Raw genomic sequence first — 23409 nt, 5'->3', positions numbered from 1 at the left:
ATGGAGTACTACGTGGCAATGAGAAAGAATGAAATATGGCCCTTTGTAGCAACATGGATGGAACTGGAGAGTGTTATGCTAAGTGAAATAAGCCTTACAGAGAAAGACAGATACCATATGTTTTCACTCTTAGGTGGATCCTGAGAAACTTAACAGAAACCCATGGGGGAGGGGAAGAAGAAAAAAGAGGTTAGAGTGGGAGAGAGCCAAAGCATAAGAGACTCTTAAAAACTGAGAACAAACTGAGGGTTGATGGGGGTGGGAGGGAGGGGAGGGTGGGTGATGGGTATTGAGGAGGGCACCTTTTGGGATGAGCACTGGGTGTTATATGGAAACCAATTTGACAATAAATTTCATATATTGGAAAAAAATGCCAGAGTCCTTGAAGGTTTACCATTTCTTGATTTCTCTTCTTTTATACATATTCTCTCCTTTGTTGACCTTGTAGACACTCCCCTACTGAGGATTTTTGGCAACAGATTTATGAACTTTCTTTCCTCCCTAACTCCTCTTATCAAGGAGGATGTTAATGTCTAGGAAGTTGACCCAGTTATTGCCATTGCGTCTCATTCTTCCTTCCTGTTTTCATTCTTGCAGGTTCTTTCTGTCGCCTCCACCAACCTATGGGCATACCTGGAACCTCACTGAAACCTGCCTCCTTCTGAAGTCTCTTCTTCAGGTATCACTTTCTCTGACCCAAACTTCCTGTTTTTGCAGCTTGTCTGCCTAAGAACTCCTGTTTGACCAGTCTTAGTCTCCCAATTCATTTCACTTATTTATCTTGTCTTGTGAGTCAGCCTTTTCCTACAGTCTCTTCTAATTTGTTCAGATTTTGTGTCTCTTTGATCTCTCCCTTGCTGAGGCCTCAAACTTGCTTGCCCCTTTTCCTTTAATTGGAACTGCCTACTGAGATGCAAACCATGATGAATACAACCCTTCAACTTCTCTGGTTACACATAGACTGCATTGTGCTTGCTAAACATCATCCAAATGAGTCAGATTGGTAGCACTGTATAAATGTATAGCCAGCAAACTTAAAAGAACCTTAAAATTGCCTGAATTTCTATCATCCTTCACCAGTTCACTTTCCATTTCTCTCAATAAAATAGTTTCTTTAATTCTTTTCCAATAACCTTAAACCACTTCTTTATTCTCTGCTGACCTAGACTGCAATTTCACCACCTTTTGCATCTAAACCTATCTACATCTATATTAGGCACTGCTCCCTTCAGTTATAGTGGATATGTCCCTGCATCCCACTATAGGCTATCCTGACATCTATGCTCTAGATCCTTCTGTCCTTATCAGCTATCATACACACCAGCTTTATCTGTCTGCTATCAATTATCACACACACCAGATGTATTTTTAATGACATTTAAATAGTTTTAAGTCATAGCTTAAAAAAAAAAAAACCTTGAAACAAACATCTCCTTCCAGTTACTTTTTGTTCTTCTCTCATTCTTAATCTCTTGTCTTGAGTTGTATACATTCCCTGTTTCCATGCCCACACCTGCCATTTTCTCTTCAACCCAATCCAATCTGGACTTTGCTCCCACCACCCCACCAAAACTCTCCTAGCTAAGTTCACTAACATTCTCCTTATTGCTAAAGCAAAATTACATTTTTCAGTCCTGATCTTACCTGACCAATACCTACTAATTGACTGGATTTCCTTCTTTGGTTTTCTAATACCACATATTTTTTTCTTTTTGCCTCCCTCCTATTTGGTCACTTGTCTTCATAATTCAGTAGTTCAACAAATATTATAGAATACTCATGTTTATCAAGCACTGCATGCTAAGCATACAGCAGTAAGCAAGACAACAAGGTCCTTGCCCCAAATATCTTATATTTTAAGGGGGGGAGGAATTAAGTAATTTCACAGAGTCACCAAAAGTTATATGAAGATAGAATAGTTATATTGTTAGATATAACCACATTAGAACATTTCTTACTCTTTTTCAGCCTCCTTTGCTAGTCTATTCTCCTGAGTTTTAATGTTAACATTCTTCAGAGCTCTGTCCAGTGTCATGTATTTACGCTGTATTCACTCCTTGGCTGATATTTATTCATGTAGGTTCCATCAGCATGCCTATGCCCCTTAAATTTGTATTTTCACCCCAAACTTCTTCTGACCTCCAAAGTTATGTTTAAGTGCTTACCTCAGGGTTCGAGCTGTTGGACGCTCCACTCTTTTGTTGCTGTACCACCTAGAACAAATTTTCTGTGGCTCTGCAAGTACTGTGGCTGCAGAAGAGAGGCTGGACAGCGGAGGAGCTTTTCACAGTCTCTAGCAGGAAGTGACAGCCTTCACTTTTTCTTACGTTTCCTTAGTCTGAACTAGTCACAGAGCTCAACCTAACTACAAAGGGGCTAGGAAGTGTAGTAAATGGTCAGAAAGGAACCAGATATCTCTGAGCACAAGTAATAGCTACCACAGAAAAAAGTTTGTTTAGACTTCTATTTCCTCCTTTTTCTTATCAATCACCTTCTAAACGTCTCTTTAATTCAGTAATTTTCTCTATGCCTACAGTAAACTGGAGATGCATTGCCCAGATCAGCCTTCAAAAAAGGACTTGTCTTGGCTCCTGAGCGTGCAATCTGCTAACAGCCTGCAGCTGTCTGCTTCTTTTAGCATCTGCCTCAGCTGCAGAGCATTACCTGGGCCAAGAGCACACCCAAGATAATGGCCTATATCCCATGACTGATTGTGGCGGGAGTATGAACAAGTCTTTACAGTTCTGCTTCTCCCTCTGACAAAGTTGGTTTTCTTTCCCCAGAAAAGGGACCAGGGTAAGGAGAGATGATGAACATCAAAATTTCAAATAAAGACAGGCTCATGTTCCTCCTTTCCACAGGTGTTGATAGTTAATGAACAGCTTGCATACCGATTTCTATTTAAACATTTGCTTTTGGAAGAAATAACCTTTGCCAGTTGGCAATGGGAGGGGTAGGAGAAATTAGGTGAAATATTGGGATTTGAGAGATGAATCATTTCCAGCCCAGCTTGCAATGAGGACCCTGTCATTGGTTAGGGGAACACAGACATCCTGGGCAGAAGGTGTATGCCCAATTATTAAAATTCTCTTTGTTGGTGAGGTATGAGAGTATACCCCTGGGGTAGGAAAATATTCCTTGCATAAAGAATCAGACCTTTGAGAAGTACTGGGGAAACTAATTATTAGGACAATGAGAATGGATGGCTGTTGTCAAGCCCACCGCTACCCTAGAAAAGATATTCACAATGAAACTCCAAGTGTGAAAGCCAACAGACCTTCCTGGTAGCTTACAAAAACACTCTCCTACAGGGAAGCAGGGGAAATACTGAAGATCAGGAGTTAATGGAGTGGTAGAACTCCAGATAAGATTAAATGCCCAATCAAGGCAGGTTAATTATGATAAGATCAGGGTCTGGTTGGGGAAGAATGGGATCCTAACATTTGGGAAGAGAACATTTGGGTGGATGACCCTGTACATTTGGAACCACTTGAATCTTCTGAACTCTCTGAAAATGCTAAAGTAAGCCGACCCTTTCTCTTAAAGAGCTAGCCTGCCCACCCCTCTTACTTGAAGGCAATGCAGAGTCCTCTCTCCACAAAACATCATTTGCCCCCCTCCAGAATCTGACCTTACATTTTTATGGCCACTAGGCATATAATTAAGGTTAAGTCACAGAAGAACTCAGGAATATGCTGGTGCTAATAAGGTCTAATATCCTAAAGAATATGTAAGACCTAGACATTGTGTACTGGAGGAGAATCTGTGGGTCTGAAATCTGATAGTGCTTAATCAAGGGGACCAGAATATATGATAGGGCAGGGTGAGTTTATTGCGAACTTTCCAGGGATATTGGGTTAATCAGCTTGGTGAGGACTACAGGTGATGGTGTATTCACTATGGAGATGACTCCTAGAGACGTGGAAAAAGCAATGCCCAATGCTAAGTTGAAATACCAGAACACCATAGCAAACAGTAGACCAAGGGATTTAAAAACCTATGGAAGCCAGCATGCTGGAGTAAATACACTTTGTAAGGCCAAAAGCCCCACCATCAAAGGCCTGCAAAATATACCACTAACCAAAGTTATAAACTGTTCTGCTTTGAGCACCAGAATCACTAAAAGTTCAGTGGTAGGTCTCTTCTATAACCTAGGGCTGAGAGTAGGAAAGGCCCTTACTAATAGGCTCATGGATATCACGGGGGGGGTGGTGGTGGTGGTGGTGACTGGATCTAAATAAAGGCCAAGTGGTAGCACTTAAATGTCAAAATCCAGGTAGATGAAATCATTTAACAAGTGGAAATTTCAAACTAGTATCCAGGAAATCTGACCCTGCTCCTTGGTAGACACATCGTGCCCCAGAGAGATTCAGGGACTTCTTATTACTAAAATTTTGGGGGTTTCTGTGGACAGAGGCATGCCAGATATCCACTCCAAAATAAAAGACAAATGATCACATCTTGCACTCCCCACAACAGAAGAGGAAGTTTAACACCTGGTTGGTATCTCTGAGTTATGGAGCAGTATATTCCATTATCCCACATCTGGGAATACTGCTGTGGCCCATATGGCTGACACTAATGGCTGCTAGCTTTGGTGGCACTTGGGGCACACAAGAGCTCTGCCACAGGTCTAGATTGTGGTATAAGCAATAATGCTGCTCTGGCCATACAACCTGGAAGGCTCTATAATATTAGAAGTTTTTTTGTTTGTTTGTTTGTTTTTTTTTTTTTTAATTTTTTTTTTTTAACATTTATTTATTTTTGAGACAGAGAGAGACAGAGCATGAACGGGGGAGGGTCAGAGAGAGAGGGAGACACAGAATCTGAAACGGGCTCCAGGCTCTGAGCTGTCAGCACAGAGCCCGATGCGGGGCTCGAACTCACATACCGCGAGATCGTGACCTGAGCCGAAGTCGGACGCTTAACCAACTGAGCCACCCAGGCGCCCCTAATATTAGAAGTTTTGATGATAAGTAACATGACCAGTGGAGCTTGTGGCAAGCCCATGTATAGGGGAATCACATGTGGTTTCTGAGGTTTTGGAGCAAGGCCATAAAATTTGCCTTTTGAAAAACAATTCATGGCATGCTCTGGTGGAGGAGCCCCTGACCATGGTATTCCACTTGATTGATCATGTATCCATAAATGCCCATCATAAGCTGGAGTCTATTAGAGCCATCATGTCATAAAGTTGGCTGGGTGCAGCAGCAAACCATCATCATGTGGAAGCAGTACATCCAGATAACTTTAGCAGTATCAGAAGGCAAGCTGCATCAGCAGAGAGCCCAGACTGCCATGCCATTCATCAGTATTAATGTTGGACCAGTGTCCCTCCTTTGGTTAATAACCTATGACTGACTGACAGAGAAAAAAATGTGGTCTTGGCTTCTGGATGGGTTGGCTGGATATGTAGGTGAAAACTGAAAATGGATGGCCAACTGCCCTGTAGCCTCACTAGGAGTAGCCTTTAAAGGCAGTGGTAAGAGAAAATTCTCCCAGTGGGTGGAGCTTTCGGCAGGACCCTCACCCATATGTCCATCATCACCTAGCCTGCTTGTCTGCAGTCTTTCAATGTTTCTTCTTCTAGGTCCCTGACCAGGCTGTTAGGTCATTCATTGCTACCCTTGATCTCAGGCCATATCTTCTTCTTCATAAATAGGATTACCTCTATTCTTAGAAATCAGACATCTTCTATGAAATTCATTTTGTCTAATAACAAACCAGAGAACTATTTATCCTCTTCTGCTTTGTCACCTAATTCATATCCCTAACTCTTTCAGGGCAAAGCTTGCTCATAACCTAAGAAATTTTTATTCCAGTAGTTATCTACTCTCCTTTCAAAATCATGGGTGTAGTATTTTATGTATAGTATACTACTGCAATAATAAAAACTCAAATAATTGCAGAATGATCATGATAAGTTTGACTAGTATAGGAATAGTGTCCATAGTATATCTTTCTTTAAACTAAATAATAAATCTTTTTTTTCCTTACTAACATCCCAATTTCTTATGGTTCTTTTGTATCTCTTTCATATACTTTGCTTTCCAAAGCATTTTCTTTCCTTTTCCTTTTGGAAGAATTCTTTTAAAAAGAATATCAATTAGAACATAAATAATATTTGATTACTTGGAAAGTTATTTTGCAGTTTGCTTCACCTTAACTTACCAAGGGAAAAAAAAAGGCTGATAAAATTTGTGATTGCTGACAAATGTATTTGGTCCTCCATTTGCATATCAAAGATGAACCAAATTTTCCATTAATTTAAAAATGTAGCTCATGGTCTAATGAACTCTCGGTTACTATTTCTGAACTACATTTTAGTGATTTCTGTCTGTGATTAACTTCAATTTAGTCATTTCTTTAAATTCAAATGCTATTTCAAAGAACTTTCTCTGCTTGATGTCTTCAAGATCTGTTTCATAGAACTATGTATTCCATTAACACTGTGACAAAAATATTATGTGAGGTTTTTTTCCTTGTCATAGATAATAAAAGTCAATGAAATAATATCAATATTTTAATACAAAAATTTGAAAAGTACTGAGCCATAAATTTTTTAAAAATAAGCAAAATAAGAATCTAAGGGTTATATTTTTCAAGTGAATATTTTGAAACAATAGTTCATTATTTTGGAAATGGGGCTGGTTTAAAAAAAACAGATCCTTAATACTGATTGTATCAAGAAATTTGGTAGTACTTACAAGTTTCTTGAAATAAGTGAAACCATTGTAAATGTGGCATAACTTACAGCACTGTATTTTATTTTACTTTAATGTATAAAAAATACCTTTATGGATATAAAGTGAAAGAGACAACTACCATCTGGATTTTCTATAGGTTTGTGTGAATATTCCTATAGGTTTGTATGAATATTAAAATGCAAAAAATACACAAAGACCTAGAAAGAATCCTTCCATGTTACATGTATCAAGTTCAATGTTTAAAAACAGTGACTCCATGCAAGGAAAATCTATTTCCTTAATTTAAGTAAAAATAGTTATTTTAATCAGTATGAAATAAAATTTTTAAAATTATTCATAATTAATATCCTGAACATATTGATCAAAGCACCTAATGATTTAAGTCTTATAAGGAATGGGGTCATTTAAGTGTAGCTAATCATTCAAATAGGCAAAATGACAACAAAGAATTCTATACACATTTGTCAAGAATATACGATGTTTATGTTCTACAAATGAAACATTTTTATGTTCAATATTCAAACATTTTCTGATGTTAATAAAACATGCATCTTCATAACTGAACTCCTTCCAATATTAAAGATAGCTCAGTACTTTTTGTATTTAAAGGGTGAGATATAGGCCTTCTTGACAGATTACATTTTTGTCTAACTTTTCTCATATAATTACTATATCTTTTAGACAAACTAAGTTTACTTGTACCCCAACTGACAATAAGATTTAAATCTTCTTGTAGTGAAGTATTTGATCTCTTCTTGTCTTTTATTCTAGTACCAAGAGTCTTCTTTGGATTGTGGTTAATATGTTTACAGTCCTTGGCCATCTTCTGGCTTTGACTAGTGTGCCATTTTTCACTGATACATGGGCTTTCCATTGCCGTGAGACATATAATATTCTTGTTAGTAATGGAAGGAAGAAATGCTTGAGATGACATTTTTCCAGTGTGTTCAGTGAGTGAATCTTGAAGATACTTGGGGAAATGTTGGCTAATTTTATATTCATAGATTAATCTTCTTGAGTTTGAATCATCTAACTTGATGGAGAATAGATCATCTATTGTTATATTCTGATAGGTATCTGTTGGACTTTCAGGTGTATTCAACTTTTCAGAATCATGTTGAGGTATGCTAGGTAAAATTTCAAGTCTATTTTGTTTTAAGACTAATCCAGTACCAGGAATGAAAAGTTCTGGTTCTTCCTGTTTTGACAGATGAGTGATGTTTGTGTTTGAAATGGACTGATGTGTGTGTCCATTTACTGCTGTATCTTTCCAGATTAAAGGGTTATATATAACTTGTCCATCAATAGGGCATGAATTGCACTTGTATAATAACCAACTGTCAATACATTTCCTATGAAACTAAAAAAAAAATTACGAATTAATCAGAGATATAATTGTCTTGTTTATAATGTACATTATCTATGCAAATTTCTCCAGGTTTCACTATTATGTTATTATTAAAACTAGCAAAATGGAAGATAACTATAATTTATCAAGTTTTATGGAAATATTTTGAAGAGTAAAACTGAATTGGTTATGGACTGATGTCTATTTTCAACACTAAAATGGAAATCCTTCTATGGATTTTTTTTGTAATCTCATGAAATCTTACTACTTAAGTCATCAATTTCACTGTTGCTTTCTAATGAATGACATGTATTAAATAATAAAAACAGTCATAACCAACTAGACTTGGAAATAGATCTGGTAATGGTAAGATATAAAATGGTAAAATATAAGATATAAAAAGATATAAAAATAAATCACATTCTTGGGAAGAAAACAACCTATCAGACATTTTAAATAAAGGTGACTCTAAAGCTATAAATATTTACAGTAACTTTATTTCAGAAAAAAACCTGGTTACCAAATATATAATGATCAAACAACATTAGACTTTAATTCTAGTGAATTCATTTGAAATAAAAACTATGTCAAATTAAGCATCTGTTTCATCCAAAGAATCACAAAACACGTTAAGTTAATATTCTATAAGCTTTTTCTTTCTGCAAGTAACTGAAGTAAGATAAAATAATCTAACTTGAAGAGCCATTTATCTTTTCTGGATAGCATATACAGAAATGAGTCCTAATCAACAAAAATCCATCCACAGGGGACAGAGCTGCCTTCTCAATGGTCTCTGCTACGGCTCTTCTACCATACGCTGTTCAATATGAACATCTCTGCACATGATATAACCAAAAAGTGACAGGAGAAACTTAAACTGTCAATTCATTTATAAACACTGGCCCTACAAGGAAAGACAAACTAAAATGATGTGACTTCTACCTTGTGAGCACATGGTAGCAATCTTGTATGTTGACCAAGACAAAATGCCTTCAAACAAAGTCGACACTGGTAGCCTGGAGCAAGCAGCTTACTAGTTTTTGTAATCAGTAAGAGAGGCAGTGACTTTACCACTTGTTTTGGTGTGTAAACTTGGCTGAATGAGAATGAGCAGAAAGATATGTTTATATGTGATTATAGATCAGGAAGTAGTCAATAGCACAGGTAAATTACCTCCATATAAATAATGTAAACGATTCCAATATTTTCTTGAACTGAAGGTAATAAATCTCATACACTATAAAGTTAAAAAATCTACTATATTGATGCTGAACAAGATAGATCCAACTTCAACATCAACTTCATAAATAACAAAATTTAATTTAGTCATTTCAAATAAAAACCCTAACCTGAAATTTTTTGATTTGCACTTTTTAATGTATATGAAACAAGAACAAAATTTTAATAAGAAACATATACTCAAATTATTTCAGTCTGAGCCAACACATACACCTTGTGTTTAGAAAAATACAATCCAATTCACTCTGCCATCTGGTAGGAAGTAAGGGGCACAGTAAGCCACATTAAATATTTCAGGCTACTATGATAAATTGGTAGATACGAATCTAGGAGGAAACTCATTTTCCCTTGGGATACGTTTACTACTTTAGTGTTGTTAGACTATGTTAATGTGACTCTAAAAGTACCAAACCCATTTTTGTACCAGAAGTACGAACCAACATAACTCAGATCAATATAAATTAACTGCTATTTGATGCCATTACCAACTGATGACATAGATAAACATTTAAAAACACAACTTAGCTAAAGGTTAGACACAATCCTATTATTCAAAAGTCATTCAGAACATAGTTCAAATACAGGCATACCTTGGAGATATTGTGGGTTTGGTTCCAGACCACCACAATAAAGTGAGTACCACAGTAAAGCAAGCCAAATGAATTTTTTGGTTTTCAGTACACATAAAAGTTATGTTTACATTATACTGTAATCTATTAAGTGTGCGATAATACTATGTTTGAGAAAGCAATATACATACTTGAACTAAAAAATGCCTTACTGTTAAAAATGCTAACGTTATTTGAGCTGTGAGTGCATTATAATATTTTGCTGGTCTTGTCTCAATGTTAAAGACTGCTGACTGATCAGGGTGCTGGTTGCTGAAGGTTGGAATGGCTGAGACAATTTTTTAAAACAAGATAACAATGAAGTTTGCCTCATCAACTGACACTTCCTTCCATGGATGATTTTTCTGTAGCATGTGATGCTGCTTGATTGCAGTTTACCCACAGAAGAACTTATTTCAAAATTAATCAATACTCTTAAACCCCTACAGCTGCTTTATTAACTAAGTTGATATAATATTCTAAATCCTTTGTTGTCATTCCAACAATCTTTACAGCATCTTCACCAGGAATAGATTCTCTCTCAAGAAACCACTTTCTTTGCTCATCCATAGGAAGCAACCCCTCACCTATTTAAGTTTTATCATGAGATTGCAGCAATTCAGTCACATATTCAGGCTCCACTTCTAATTCTATTTCCTTTGCTATTTCCACCATATCTGCAGTTACTTCCTCCACTGAAATAGTGAACCCCTCAAAATCATCCATGAGGGTTGGAATCAACTTCTTCCAAACTCTTGTTAATGTTAATATTATGACCTCTCCCCATGAATAATGTTCTTAATGGCATCTAGAATGGTGAATTTTTTTCCAGAAGGTTTTCAATTTACTTTGCCAGATCCATCAGAGGAGTCAGTATGACAACTATAGCCTTACAAAATGTATTTCCACACTTCTGGGGAAGATGGCAGAGTAGGAGTATCTTAGAATCACCTTGTCCCATTTGTACACCTACATAACACTCACATCAGGTTAAATAACCCAAAAAATGACATGAAGACTGGAAGAACAGACTGTTCACAGCTAAATGTAGGGAAGAGTCTACATCAAAGAAGGTAAGGAGGGTGGAGATGCAGTTGGGAGCCAAACTGACCTGTGGTACTGTCCAGAATGGGGAGAGATGCCATTAGTGTGGAAAGGGGGGAGGACCAGACCCCAAACCAGGCACTTCAGGCATGGGGAATCTGCACTGGGAAGACAAATCCCCATAACATTTAGCTATGAAAACTAGAGGGGCCTAACTTTGTGAGTTCTTATAATCAGTGGGGCTTAACAACTGGAACTTTAAAAATCAAAAGGGTTGGCTCTGGGAGAGCCAGAGGGATAAGAAACTGAGTCTCCACCCTAAAAGAGCAAAACAAACAGCCCCACTGAGATCAGCATAGAAACAGCAGTTTAAAAAACGCCTGGGATATACAGGAAGGAGATGTATTTGCAAATCTCAGAGTATGTGCTGGAGAGGAAGCAATCTTTGGGAGATAATTCCAAGAACCAAATAGCTGGTGGGCACCATTTCCCTCCCCTAGCCCCCAGTCTAGATACACAGACATGTGTGGGAATAAGTGCAGTGCCAACACTCAAATGGGAAAACATCCCATGCTCATGGATTGAAAAAAAATATTGTTAAAATGTCCATACTACCCAAAGCAATCTACAGCTTTAATGCAATCTCTATAAAAATACTAACAGGGGCACCTGGGTGGCTCAGTCAGTTAAAGCATCTGACTTTAGCTAAGGTCATGATCTCATGGTTCGTAGGTTTGAGCCCCACACTGGGCTCTCTTCTGTCAGCACAGAGCCTGCTTCAGATCCTCTGTCTCTCTTTCTGCCCTTCCCCCACTTTCATGCAGGCGCTCTCTCTCTCTCTCTCTCTCTCTCTCTCAAAATAAATAAATAAACTTAAAAAAAAACTACCAACAGCATTTTTCACAGAACTAGAACAACCCTAAAATTTGTATGGAATCACAAAAGACCCTGAATAGTCAAAGACATCTTGAAAAAGAAAAACAAAGCTGGAGGTATCACAATTCCAGATTTCAAGTTGTATTACAAAGCTGTAGTAATCAAAAGAGTATGGTACTGGCAGAAAAACAGACATATAGATCAATGGAGCAGAAGAGAAAGTCCAAAAATAAACCCACAATTATATGGCCAATTAATCATCAACAAAGGTGGCAAGAATATGCAATGGAAGAAAAGTATCTTCAATAAATGGTTTGTGGACCAGCTGCACAGTTATATGCAAAAGAATGAAACTGGACCATTCTCTTACATCATATACAAATATCAATTCAAAATGGATTGCAGACCTAAATGTGAGACCTGAAACCATAAAAATCATAGAAGAGAGCACAGGCAGTAACTCTTCAAATATCAGCCATAAGAACATCTTTCTAGCTATGTCTCTTGAGGAAAGAGAAGCAAAAGCAAAAAAAAAAAAAGACAAAAAACCTATTAGGACTACATCAAAATAAGAATAAAAAAAACTTCTGCACGGCAAAGTAAACAACAAACAAAACTAAAAGCCAACCTACTGAATGGGAGAAGATATTTACAAATGACTTATCTGACAAGTGGTTAGCATCTAAAATGTATAAAGAACTTACAAAACTCAACACGAATCAAATAATCTAATTAAAAGTGGGCAGAGGACGTGAACAGACATTTCTTCAGTGAAGACTTACAGATGGTCAACAGACACATGGAAAGATGCTCAACATCACTAAATCAGGGAATCACAATAAGATATCACCTCACACCTTCCAGAATGGCTAAAATAAAAAATACAAGCAACAACATGTGTTGGTGAGAATGTGGACAAAAAAGGAACCCTCTTGTACTATTGGTGGGAATGCAAACTGGTATGGCCCAATTATTAAAGACAATATGGAGGTTCCTCAAAAAATTAAAAATAGAAGTACTCTATGATCCAGTAATCACACTACTGGGTATTACCCAAAGAATATGAAAACACCAATTTGAGAGAATATATGTGCCCCTATATTTATTGCAGCATTATACACAATAGCCAAATTATGGAAACAACCCAAATGTCCACTGATAGATGAGTGGACAAAGAAGATAGATGAATGGACAAAAAAGAAGTATACACACACACACTGGAATATTACTCAGCCATAAAAACGAATGAAATCTTGCCATTTATGACAACATGGGATGTAGAGGGTATAATGTTAAGTGAAATAAGTCAGTCAGAAAAAGACAAATACTGTATGATTTCACTCATATGTGGAATTTAAGAAACAAAACAAAGAAAAAAAGAGATAAGCCAAAAATCTCTCTTTTTTTTAAGTATTTACTTATTTTGAGAGAGAGAGAGATAGAGACAGAGAGAGAGAGAGATAGAGAGAGAGAGGGAGAGAGAGACAGAATGAGAGTAGGGGAAGGGCAGAGAGACAGGGAGAGAGAGAGAGTTCCAAGCAGGCTCCCCCAGCATGGGGCTTGAACTTATGAACCATGAGATAATGACCTGAGCCAAAATCAAGAGTTGGGCACTAAACTAACTGAGGCACCCTGGCACCTCAAAAAACTCTTAACTATAGAGAACAAATTGGTGGTTACCAAAGGGGAGGTGGGTGGGGGATGCATGAAGTATGTGAAGAGGATTGAATACAGTTATCAGGATGAGAACTGAGTTATATGTAGAATTGTTGAATCACTCTATTGTGTACCTGAAACTAATATAACACTGTATGTCAATTATACTGGAATTAAAATTTAGAAATGTATTTCTTAAATAATAAGACTTGAAAGTCAAAATTACTCATTGATTCATGGGTTGCATGCTATGTTCTATTGTGTTTCTAATCACTCTACAGATATATTTCCATAATATTGCAGAAACTGCTTTTACCAAGATCATCTAATTGTCAACTAAAAAAAATACCTGTGATTGTCAACTAAAAAAAAATACCTGTGTATTTTTATTATTTAATGTGGTGAGTATTCCTTATCTTGAAACTCTCTCCTTTTATTTAATCCACTTTCTCTGCCTAGAATGTTTCTCTACCTTAATGTTCTCTTGTCTCTATCTACAATATCTTCAACACATTTAGTTATACAATTTATTATCCAAATAGGTTGAAGTGTAATAGCCAGAGCCTAGGAACCTAGCCAGAGCCAGAGGAAATGGAGATGTAGAGCCTTAGTATAGGCTTATTATATACCCACACGTTATTTTATGCTTCATAAGAGCTGTGGTCTACAAAGTATCTGAAGCACCCACAGGACATGGGTAAATATCCACTGGATTGGACAGAAATGTATGTGTGTTTTTGTGTTAATGAGAGTAAGGACAATTTTTATTTGGATAATTCACTAAAATTATTATTATTACTAATAAAGGGACTTTATTTATTTATTTATTCATTCATTCATTCATTCATTCAGAGAGAGAGTGCAAGTGGAGGAGGTGCAGAGGAAAAGGAAGGGAGAGAATCTTAAGCAGGCCCCACATTCAGTGCAGAGCCCAGCATGGGGATCCATCTCATGACTGTGAGATCATGACCTGAGCCGAAATTGAGTCAGACACTTAACTGACTGAGTCACCCAGGTGCCCCTGAAGTTATTTTTAAAAACTAATTTTATCCCATATCCTTTCAAAATTATTTCTTTTGTATATTTTTATAGCTAATGTGTTAATAATACACAGTATATTTAATTTTCTTTAATAAGGAATATGACAAAAAATTTGAAGGCCTGTCCACTAATAAACAGCTCAATCAAGGTTGTGAAATACAACCAATCCATTCAGCATTCTTCCTCCATGAGGGAGAAACAGTGAGGGAGTGAGGCAGAAAAGACTTCCTTCCCCTAGAGATCAATCGCTTCAAAACAAGTATCAAATCCCCCTGTATTTTTTTAATAACTTATGTCATTTTTAATTTTACATTTACTTAGATGATCAATCATTTACTGAGGAAACTACTATATCCCTAATGCCTAGTAGAATCTCTGGTAGTATTAATAATAACAGACATTATTTGAGTATTTGCTGTGTGTCTGAACCATTTTATATTCACAAAATTCCTATGAGGCTGGTTTTATAATTATCCACATTTTATTTATTTATTTATTTATTTATTTATTTATTTATTTATTCATTTATTTATTTACTTACTTATTTACTTATTTATTTATTATTTTTTAATGTTTCAGAGAGAGAGAGACAGAGCATGAGCAGAGCAGGAGCAGAGAGAGAGGGAGACACAGAATCTGAAGCAGGCTAGTAGGCTCTGAGTTGTCAGCACAGAGCCTAATGTGGGACTCGAACTCACGAGCCACAAGATGATGACCTGAGTTGAAGTCAGACATTCAACTGATTGAGCCACCCAGGCACCCATCCACATTTTAAAGATGAAAAAAATGTGGAAGAGAAGCAAAGTAGTTAACTAGCCCAAAAGTCACACTGCCAACTTATAGTTGTACAAGGATTAGATTCAGGCAGTCTGACTCTAAAACCTTCCTTTTTACTTGCATAATAATGTTACTAGGATATAATTAATATTTACTGAATAAAGGAATGAATAAAACTTATTCAAACTGAAAAATTATTTAAATGTCCCAAGTCACAAAAGAAATGTAAGCTTCACTGAGAATCTTACCCTTGCTTTCCTTGAAAATGTGGCATCTTTTCTTCTGTCTCATTTTTAATATCTACATATTTTATAGTTTCATCTGATCTCTTTTCTAGTGATCTCCATCTTTGATTTCTCTTCTGTAATAGGTAAAAATAAATGTTACTTTGCAAATCATGGAAATTTTTAATTTTGTGGATTAAAATCAGCCACATATTAACAACATAATGTGAATAATATTCATTTAAAATTTTTAACATTAAAAATTTATAAATTATTAGTGAGTCTAATATACTATTGTACAGCTACTATAATAACATTACTTTTTAAGGTAAGAATATTAATGAATAATGGTAATTTTTTTGTGGATGTTTTATCTTGTCTAATAGGTAGAAGGTAGAATTATTATTCAACATCAGGAGGCATTTACTTCTAAGTATACAGTATAAAGGATTGAAATAAAATTTCATTATTGTTGATGTAAGAAAATTTAAAACCATAAGTTGTTGTCAATAAGTTATGCCAATTAGAAATGCTGAGCTTTTTTTAAAATGAATTTTCAAGTTTAGTGGCTGTAATTCCAATACTTAAGATTTATGTGTAATGTCATCAGATGTTTGTTATTGTTATTTTATAAACTACCAATGTGAGAGTTAGTTGCACTGTACATCTCTATGAAAAAGAATTCTCCTAAATATATAGTCTTAGGTTTTTATTAAAAAACAATCATCTCTATTCCAAAGTGTTATGTATTATTATTCTTAGATTTACTTTATTTAGATTTACAACAGGATAAATACAAACACCATATAATTCAAGATGGAAACTGTACCTCACGAAATGTAAAGGGATGAGAAAGATGGCAGCAACTATCAAAACATTCCTGGCATAAGTGATATTCTATGCATTTGGTACACCTAAAAAGGCAAAATATTAAGACATACAAGAAAAAAACCAATTATTTTGATGGTTTTGGTGAAAAATTCCAGCTAAAATTTCCTGGGAACTAGGCAGATAGGACAAGTCCCATCTTTTCTCACCTGTTATTATCTTCCTACCACTACTGTAACAAATTACAGCAAAGTTAGCAGCTTAACAACACAACTTAATTATCTTATAGTTTTGTAGGATAGAAGGCTGACATAGGTCTCAAGGGACCAAAATCAAAGGGTCAACAGGGTTGCATTTGTTTCTGGAGGTTCTAAAGGGGACCCCTTTCCTTGGTCTTTCCATTTTCTAGAAGCTGTCTACCTTCCTTGGCTTAGCTTGTTGTCCTTTCCTTTATCTTCAAAGCAAGCAATGCTTTGTCTCTCTGGGCTTTTCTTCCAAAGTCACATCTCCCTCTGACTCTTTTTTTTGCCTCCCTTTCCACTTTTAAGAACACTTGTGATTACATTGGGCCCAGGCAATCAAGAATAATCTTCTTACTTCAAGGTCAGGTGTTTAGCAATCTTAATTACGTCTGCAACCTTAATTCCCCTATGTTAGGTAAGTTCTGGGCATAAGAATGTGGACATATTTGGGAAGGCATTATTTTGTCTACCACACAATCCTTCCATGATTTCTTTCCACAGTACCTTAATTTTCATTTCTTTCTTTATCTAAATTCCTATAGGATTTATAGCCTATTAGATATTCTATCATTTGATTAGCCAGTGTTTTCCAATTGTTTCAAGAATGCGAGTTGTGCTTAGCAGAATACTTCTTAAAAATAAAAATTATATTCCCTTTTTTTCTCACAATATGTAAAAAGTTATATGTGTAAAAAGTTATTAAATAAACAGAAACTTCACTTTCCACAAAAGCTTTAATCTCAAACTTACATCATTTATAAAAAAATTTGCAATAAGTACATAATTTTAATTTACTTGCAGCAATATTTACCAAACAAATAATATTTTGGGCCGTAATCAAACAAACTTATTTTCTTATGCAAGTTATTAAAGTTTTAGAAAACTATTTCCATGAGAAATCTGGGAAAATATGTCCTTTAAACATTTAGAAGCGCATGCACTAATTTATTATTGTTATTATTTTAACATTAACCAATCATAGCAATGGAGCATTTTATTTGATACACCAAATTTTGTTAGGCAAGAAAAAATTAAGTATCTCTATATTTCAACATATATGTGTGTGTGTGTATACATATATACATATGTATACATATATACATATGTATATACGTATACATATATATACATATATATATATACACACACACACACACACACACACACACACACATATATGTATTTAGAATTAACTTCTTATAAGTAGCTCTGTTGTGAAACTCTAATGAAGAAGGAACTGAAAAATCTTTCTAGTTTGTCTCCTACTCAATACATTACTAAAACTACTGGGTATAGTTTTTCAGGCTAATGACTAAAATGTCAGTATCTGAGGGAATGAAATGAAGGTGAAGTCACAAATATTGAAATAAATTCTTTAATTTGTAAGAGAGGAGTGATATAGAGGTAAGTAATTGTAAGCCAAACCTAGAGTGGAGAAATTATTCTCCAAGTGTAGGGCAGTAAGCAGGGAGCAAAACAGTGGAGAATGCCTGTATTTGGAACAAGTCTCCCCAGAATGTGCCACTTTGGCATGTGGATTACTTTGAGCTCAAGTCAATCAAGGCCCAAAAAGAGTCAGGAAGAGCTTTTTATCTCCCCCTCAACTACCTAAAGGAATTTAGATAGAGGCCCAGTCCAGGAAGAGAGCTATCACCAGAGATAACTACAAAGAGTATGCACTAGGTATGGTAAACTGGAGGGAGCTCAGCAGGACCTCTTTGTTCAAATTCCTCTCTGTGTCCTATTGTCTCACCATGGCTTGACATTTGTTTTTCCCAACTTCCCATAAATTGTCCTCTTTCCCTTTGAAGACACGAACCCCTTTCTCCTTAGCCCAGGATGGCTTCTAAGCCTTAACTGCTTGTCTTTGAAACTTTCATGTCAGTGTGAGGCTCCTGCATGAACAAATTTAAATTTGCTTTTTCTGCTATTAATCTGTCTTACGTCAGTTTAATTAATAGACCAGATGAAAGAACCTAGAAAGGTATAGAAAATTTTTTCCTCCTGTACAAGGGGTAGTGTGAAGAATCATCCACAAAGACAGAAAGAGCAGTCAGAAAACTCAGAGGAAAAGAGTGCACTACCATTAACAAAATACTTAAAAGAAAGATTTGAAATTATCTACTAACACTCTAATAATTTGAGGAACAGGCAACAATGAGGACTGAGAATTTTACACCATGTCTGCTTCATGTCCTCATCTCTCACAGCTGTTCCTCCCAACCCCCTCTTTCACATGTTATCTTAGCTTCTTACTGTTTGGATCCGTACCTCTTGAAAACAACGGTTGCTAATACCGAAGGTCAAGTCCTTCCTTTTTCTGGAACCTATTTAACTAACATTCCTGATGCTAGCTGAATACCTGCTAAACCTCCACAAAAATTCTGACCTTCTTTCTCAAGTTAAAATGTTCCTTTGGAGTCTTCTCAGGCCAGTCATTTTCCAGTAAAGACTCTTACTTACAGTGTTCCAGTTGATTTTCTTCTATGTGACACATAAGGAAAACAAAGAACTAAAACACTATAAACCAGAAAAGTTACCATTTGCTGACAGGAGTAATTAAAAACAGTTTTATGATTTTATGAGAGGGTTCTAAAAAATGTATGAATTGGGCTCATCATAATGTATTTCTAGGAAGACTGGAAAAAATATTTTCTTCACATAGAGTTAAGCTAAAATTTTAATTAAAACACAATTCCTAAGCATAGCAATTAATTGATGTTTTAGTGTGGCAATTGCAGGAAAGTTTGGGGATTAAGTACAAAAGTAACAAAAACTGTTTTCTCTAATAATTATCTTATTGCCATTGAAGCACAGGATTGAAACAAAAAACACATGTACTTGTTGAAATTTGGAATTCAGGAAACTCAATTAAATATTCAGTCAATCTAGTCAATATCCCTCTAGCTCAATTATAGAAGTTTTTGGCAATATCAGTGATGGTTCAAAGAAAGTTACAGAAGCTGAGAGGTCTAGAAGTGGAGGGTTCTGAATTTGGAAACTCATTTAGGCCAAAGCAACAAGCCTGTGTCTAGAGCTTCCAGGACAGAATGCTACTTCAGACTCTCAATCTAGACTGGAGTGCAAAGCCAATACCTTTCTGTAAGTGAAGGAATAAAACAATGAGTGTTTGAGGTACTAGGCTGACATAGATCACCAGTCTGGAAATCCTAAATAAGCAACCATCACTTACTCAAACATACTACATACAGAAGGAAGAACCCAGCCTAAATGACTAGTACTCTAATGCTTCAAGTTTTCTAATGTTAAAAAGAGTTAGAAAACATGTTTATCATTTTACTGATGACACTTACTTATAACATCTCCCCTCAATTGGAAATTGTTTACAGTTATTACAGGGAATTCCAAGGTGTTTGTCCAGTCGCTCTTTTTCAGCTGCAGTTACAAGTTTGCTAGAGTTTCTGAACTCCTCTAAAATAAGTTTTATTGGTGCAAACTCTTTCCTACATAGAGGACATTTCAACATGGAAGCATTTGATATCATATCCTGATAATTAGCTAGGATCTTCATGCATTTTATATGGAGGCTATTGCCACAGCCAAACCTGTTAGAAATAAAATGAGTTTACCATTTGTATCCATCAAAGTTATATGTATTTATATAAATAAAACTTTCTGTGCTACCATCTTTGTTTCCTATAAAAACAGATTCTGAACCAATTTTCCAGATACGGCTTGATTATACACATAAACACTATCTTATTCACCTACCTAATCTATCATCTTTAATCTATACATCAGAATTCCTAACAAATTCTCCCCCATTCCAATGAAATGGTGGCAAACAATTTTGCATCATTTTCTTTTTTTTTAAGATTTTATTTTTGAGTAATCTCTACACCCAACCTAGGGCTCAAACCCACAACCCTGAGATTAAGAGAGCCACTCAGGCACTCCAGTATTTTTCATTTTTAAAGTCAGGATAAATATAATCTTGACCAAAAAGAAAATTATAACAATAGTAATTATTTTTAAATGAAAGACATCACTGAGAGCAGGGGTATCACCTCATTCTTCTAGAAATCACAATATTTGATAGTACCCGAAAAATATCTACTGAGAGAAATAATATTTTGGGAAACAGTTAATAATTTAAAAATATGCAATAGAAGCTGCCATATGAGGGGTGCCTGGGTGGCTCAGTCGGTTGAGTGTCCGCCTTCGGCTCAGGTCATGATCTCACAGCCTGTGAGTTTGAGCCCCGTGTCAGGCTCTGTGCTGACAGCTCAGAGACTGGAGCCTGCTTCAGATTCTGTGCTTCCCTCTCTCTCTGCCCCAACCCACTCGCATTCTGTCTCTGTCTCCCTCAATAATAAATAAACATGAAAAAAAATAAAAAAAAAGAAGCTGCTATATGAAAAACTACATGGATGAAAATTTTGGCAAATAATCAGGAGTAAGAAAATGAAAAATTCAATAGCAAATGGTTGCCCAAATATCCAAGTCCAACTTTACAGTGCCTTGAAGAATAGTATGAATATGACATTCTCAATAAATGTTTGTGTATAGGTAAAAATTTGAATTACTTAGGTTGAAAGATAGAATTTGAAACTGAAAGGAATTTTTAGAATATTAAAGTACTATCTTTACTCAGAAAATTCTTTGTAACTTCTCTGAGCCAATGGGTATAAAACAAAAATGTGAAAATTATCCTACCTTAATAGCTTAAAGTGGAGAAGGGAGAAGGGAATAAAGTGGAGTTAGATTTTAATTTTCACCCTTTATATTGTAGCCTAGAAATATTTAGAATAAGAACAGGACCTGTTACAACATATATGTTAGGAAACAAAAGAAGGCCATTTAAATATAAATTAAGCAATAGGTAAAGCTTTTTATTGTTTTTCTATCAACATGTCTCCTAACAAGAAATTACAAACATATTAAATTAGAATTTTTTCATAAGCTTTAAATCACCAAAGGAAAAAAACACGTAGAACGCTGGGAAGATGGCAAAGTAGGAGAATCCTGAGGTCACGTTGTCCTATGGACACACTGAGATAACAGCTACATCAGTGCAATTAACTCAGAAACAACCAAAGACTGGCAGAACATATTTTTCACAGTTCATCATAGAGAGAATGCAACATTCAAAAGTGTAGGGGGAGCAGAGACGTGGTCAAGAACTAAACCCATGTGGAGGTTAACCACAATGGGAAGGGCAACACAAGCATGGAGAAGTGAGAGAATCAGACCCCACACCAGGCACCTCAGGCACAGGGAACCTGCACTGGGAAGACAAGTCTCCATAACATTTGGCTTTGAAAACCAATGGGGCTTAACACTGCCAGCAGGGCCTAGCTCCAGGAGAGCCAGAGGGTGATAGGAAACTGAGTCCCTGCCGTTAAAGAGCCAGCATAACAAATAACCCAGCCCAGATATAGTAATAAAAGCAGCAGTTTGAAAAGCACCAGGGGGTACACATGAAGGAGATTATTTACTAATTTCAGAACATGCCCTAGAAGGGCAAGGATCATTAAGAGACTTCAAGAACAAAAGAGCCGGTGGGTGCCATTTCTATCCTCTTCCCAGCCCCATAGGCTAGATATCTGGATGTTTGTAGCAATCAGCTAAACACTTTCCACCTATCTTGCTATTGCAGTGCTTCTGGCCCTCACATTATCATGTGGATCCATGACAACCAACTTGCCCCACTCAGTAGGTGTCCCCCCATAGCAGTTCTTGCCCTAACATGCTCCGTAGGCAGCCCTGGCAAGGACCAGCACCACTCTAAAGCGACTCCTGCTTTCGGGAGAGGAGAAGGTAACTACACACACCAGTGCACCCACAGTCCCAGAAGCCAAATCTTACAGTTGGAAGCTCAGAGACTGCCCTGTCAATCAGTGCAACTGTAGCATGGGCACACAGAATGGGGGCAGGCATGGGGTCTGACTTCTGGACCCATCCACCCATGAAAGCCTCTCAGGAGACAAGGCAGAGAGAGTACCCTGCAGACAGGTGTGACAACAGCCCCAACAGATGGACTGGAGGTAGGCATCTAGTCTGACATCTGGCTCCATTTACCAATGAAGCCCTCTCAGGTGACAACACAGGAGAGCACTCTGCACTTCAGCATGACTGCAGCTCCAACAGACAGGCTGAGGGCAGGCATCTGGTGTGACTACTAATGCTGCCCAACTACAAGCCTAGTGCTTTAGATGGGTTCAAATTAAAGCAACATTAACGTATATAGACTATTATATTCATAGGATGTTATATATGAACCTAATGGCAACCACACATAAAAATGACAACCATATAAAAACAACCTTATAATTGATATAGAAAAAATAAAGAGAAAGGAATCCAAGCACAACACAAAAGGAAGCCATCAAACCACAAGAGAAGAGAGCAAGAAAGAAGAAAGGAACAGAGAACTACAAAAACAACCATAAAACAAGTAACAAAATGGCAATAAGTACATATATACCAATAAATACTTTTAAATATAAATGAATTAAATGTTCCAATCAAAGGACACAGGGTGAGTATATATATATATATATGACTCATCTCGCTTTAAGAATGCTGGTGCAATTTTGATTGGGATTGTATTGAATGTGTAGATTGCTTTGGGTAGTATTGACATTTTAACAGTATTTATTCTTCCAATCCATGAGCATGGACTGTTTCTCCATTTCTTTGTATCTTCCTCAATTTCTTTCATAAGCTCTCTATAGTTTTCAGAATACAGATCTTTTACATCTTTGGTTAGGTTTATTCCTAGGTATTTTATGCTTCTTGGTGCAATTGTGAATGGGATCAGTTTCTTTATGTCTTTCTGTTGCTTCATTATTAGTT

At 36.3% G+C, this 23409-nt stretch overlaps 1 protein-coding gene and 1 long non-coding RNA gene across 4 annotated transcripts in view; both read right to left on the bottom strand.

The window, feature by feature from the left end:
- LOC128778269 (uncharacterized) overlaps window positions 1-2268 on the bottom strand; it is a 60638-nt gene extending 58370 nt beyond the window's left edge. The window contains exon 1 of the long non-coding RNA XR_008423753.1: window positions 2166-2268. This is a non-coding gene — a long non-coding RNA (uncharacterized LOC128778269). The remainder of the gene's footprint in view (window positions 1-2165) is intronic.
- A 4895-nt stretch (window positions 2269-7163) lies between these two features.
- ZSWIM2 (zinc finger SWIM-type containing 2) overlaps window positions 7164-23409 on the bottom strand; it is a 31895-nt gene continuing 15649 nt past the window's right edge. For 2 of the 3 annotated variants that reach the window (XM_053907090.1, XM_053907093.1), the window contains exons 5-9: window positions 19905-20156; window positions 16350-16434; window positions 15545-15657; window positions 8998-9151; window positions 7164-8067 (exon numbers count right to left, since the gene is read on the bottom strand). In XM_053907090.1, the coding sequence (XP_053763065.1) occupies window positions 7261-8067; window positions 8998-9151; window positions 15545-15657; window positions 16350-16434; window positions 19905-20156 (1411 nt within the window). In that variant the 3' untranslated portion in view covers window positions 7164-7260. The remainder of the gene's footprint in view (window positions 8068-8997; window positions 9152-15544; window positions 15658-16349; window positions 16435-19904; window positions 20157-23409) is intronic. The other variant, XM_053907095.1, reaches the window with a different exon arrangement.

Source organism: Panthera pardus, unplaced genomic scaffold, assembly GCF_024362965.1.
Source record: "Panthera pardus isolate Hobbes unplaced genomic scaffold, ASM2436296v1 HiC_scaffold_10, whole genome shotgun sequence".
NCBI classification, from domain to species: domain Eukaryota; kingdom Metazoa; phylum Chordata; class Mammalia; order Carnivora; family Felidae; genus Panthera; species Panthera pardus.
This window is presented reverse-complemented; position numbering and strand designations above follow the sequence as displayed.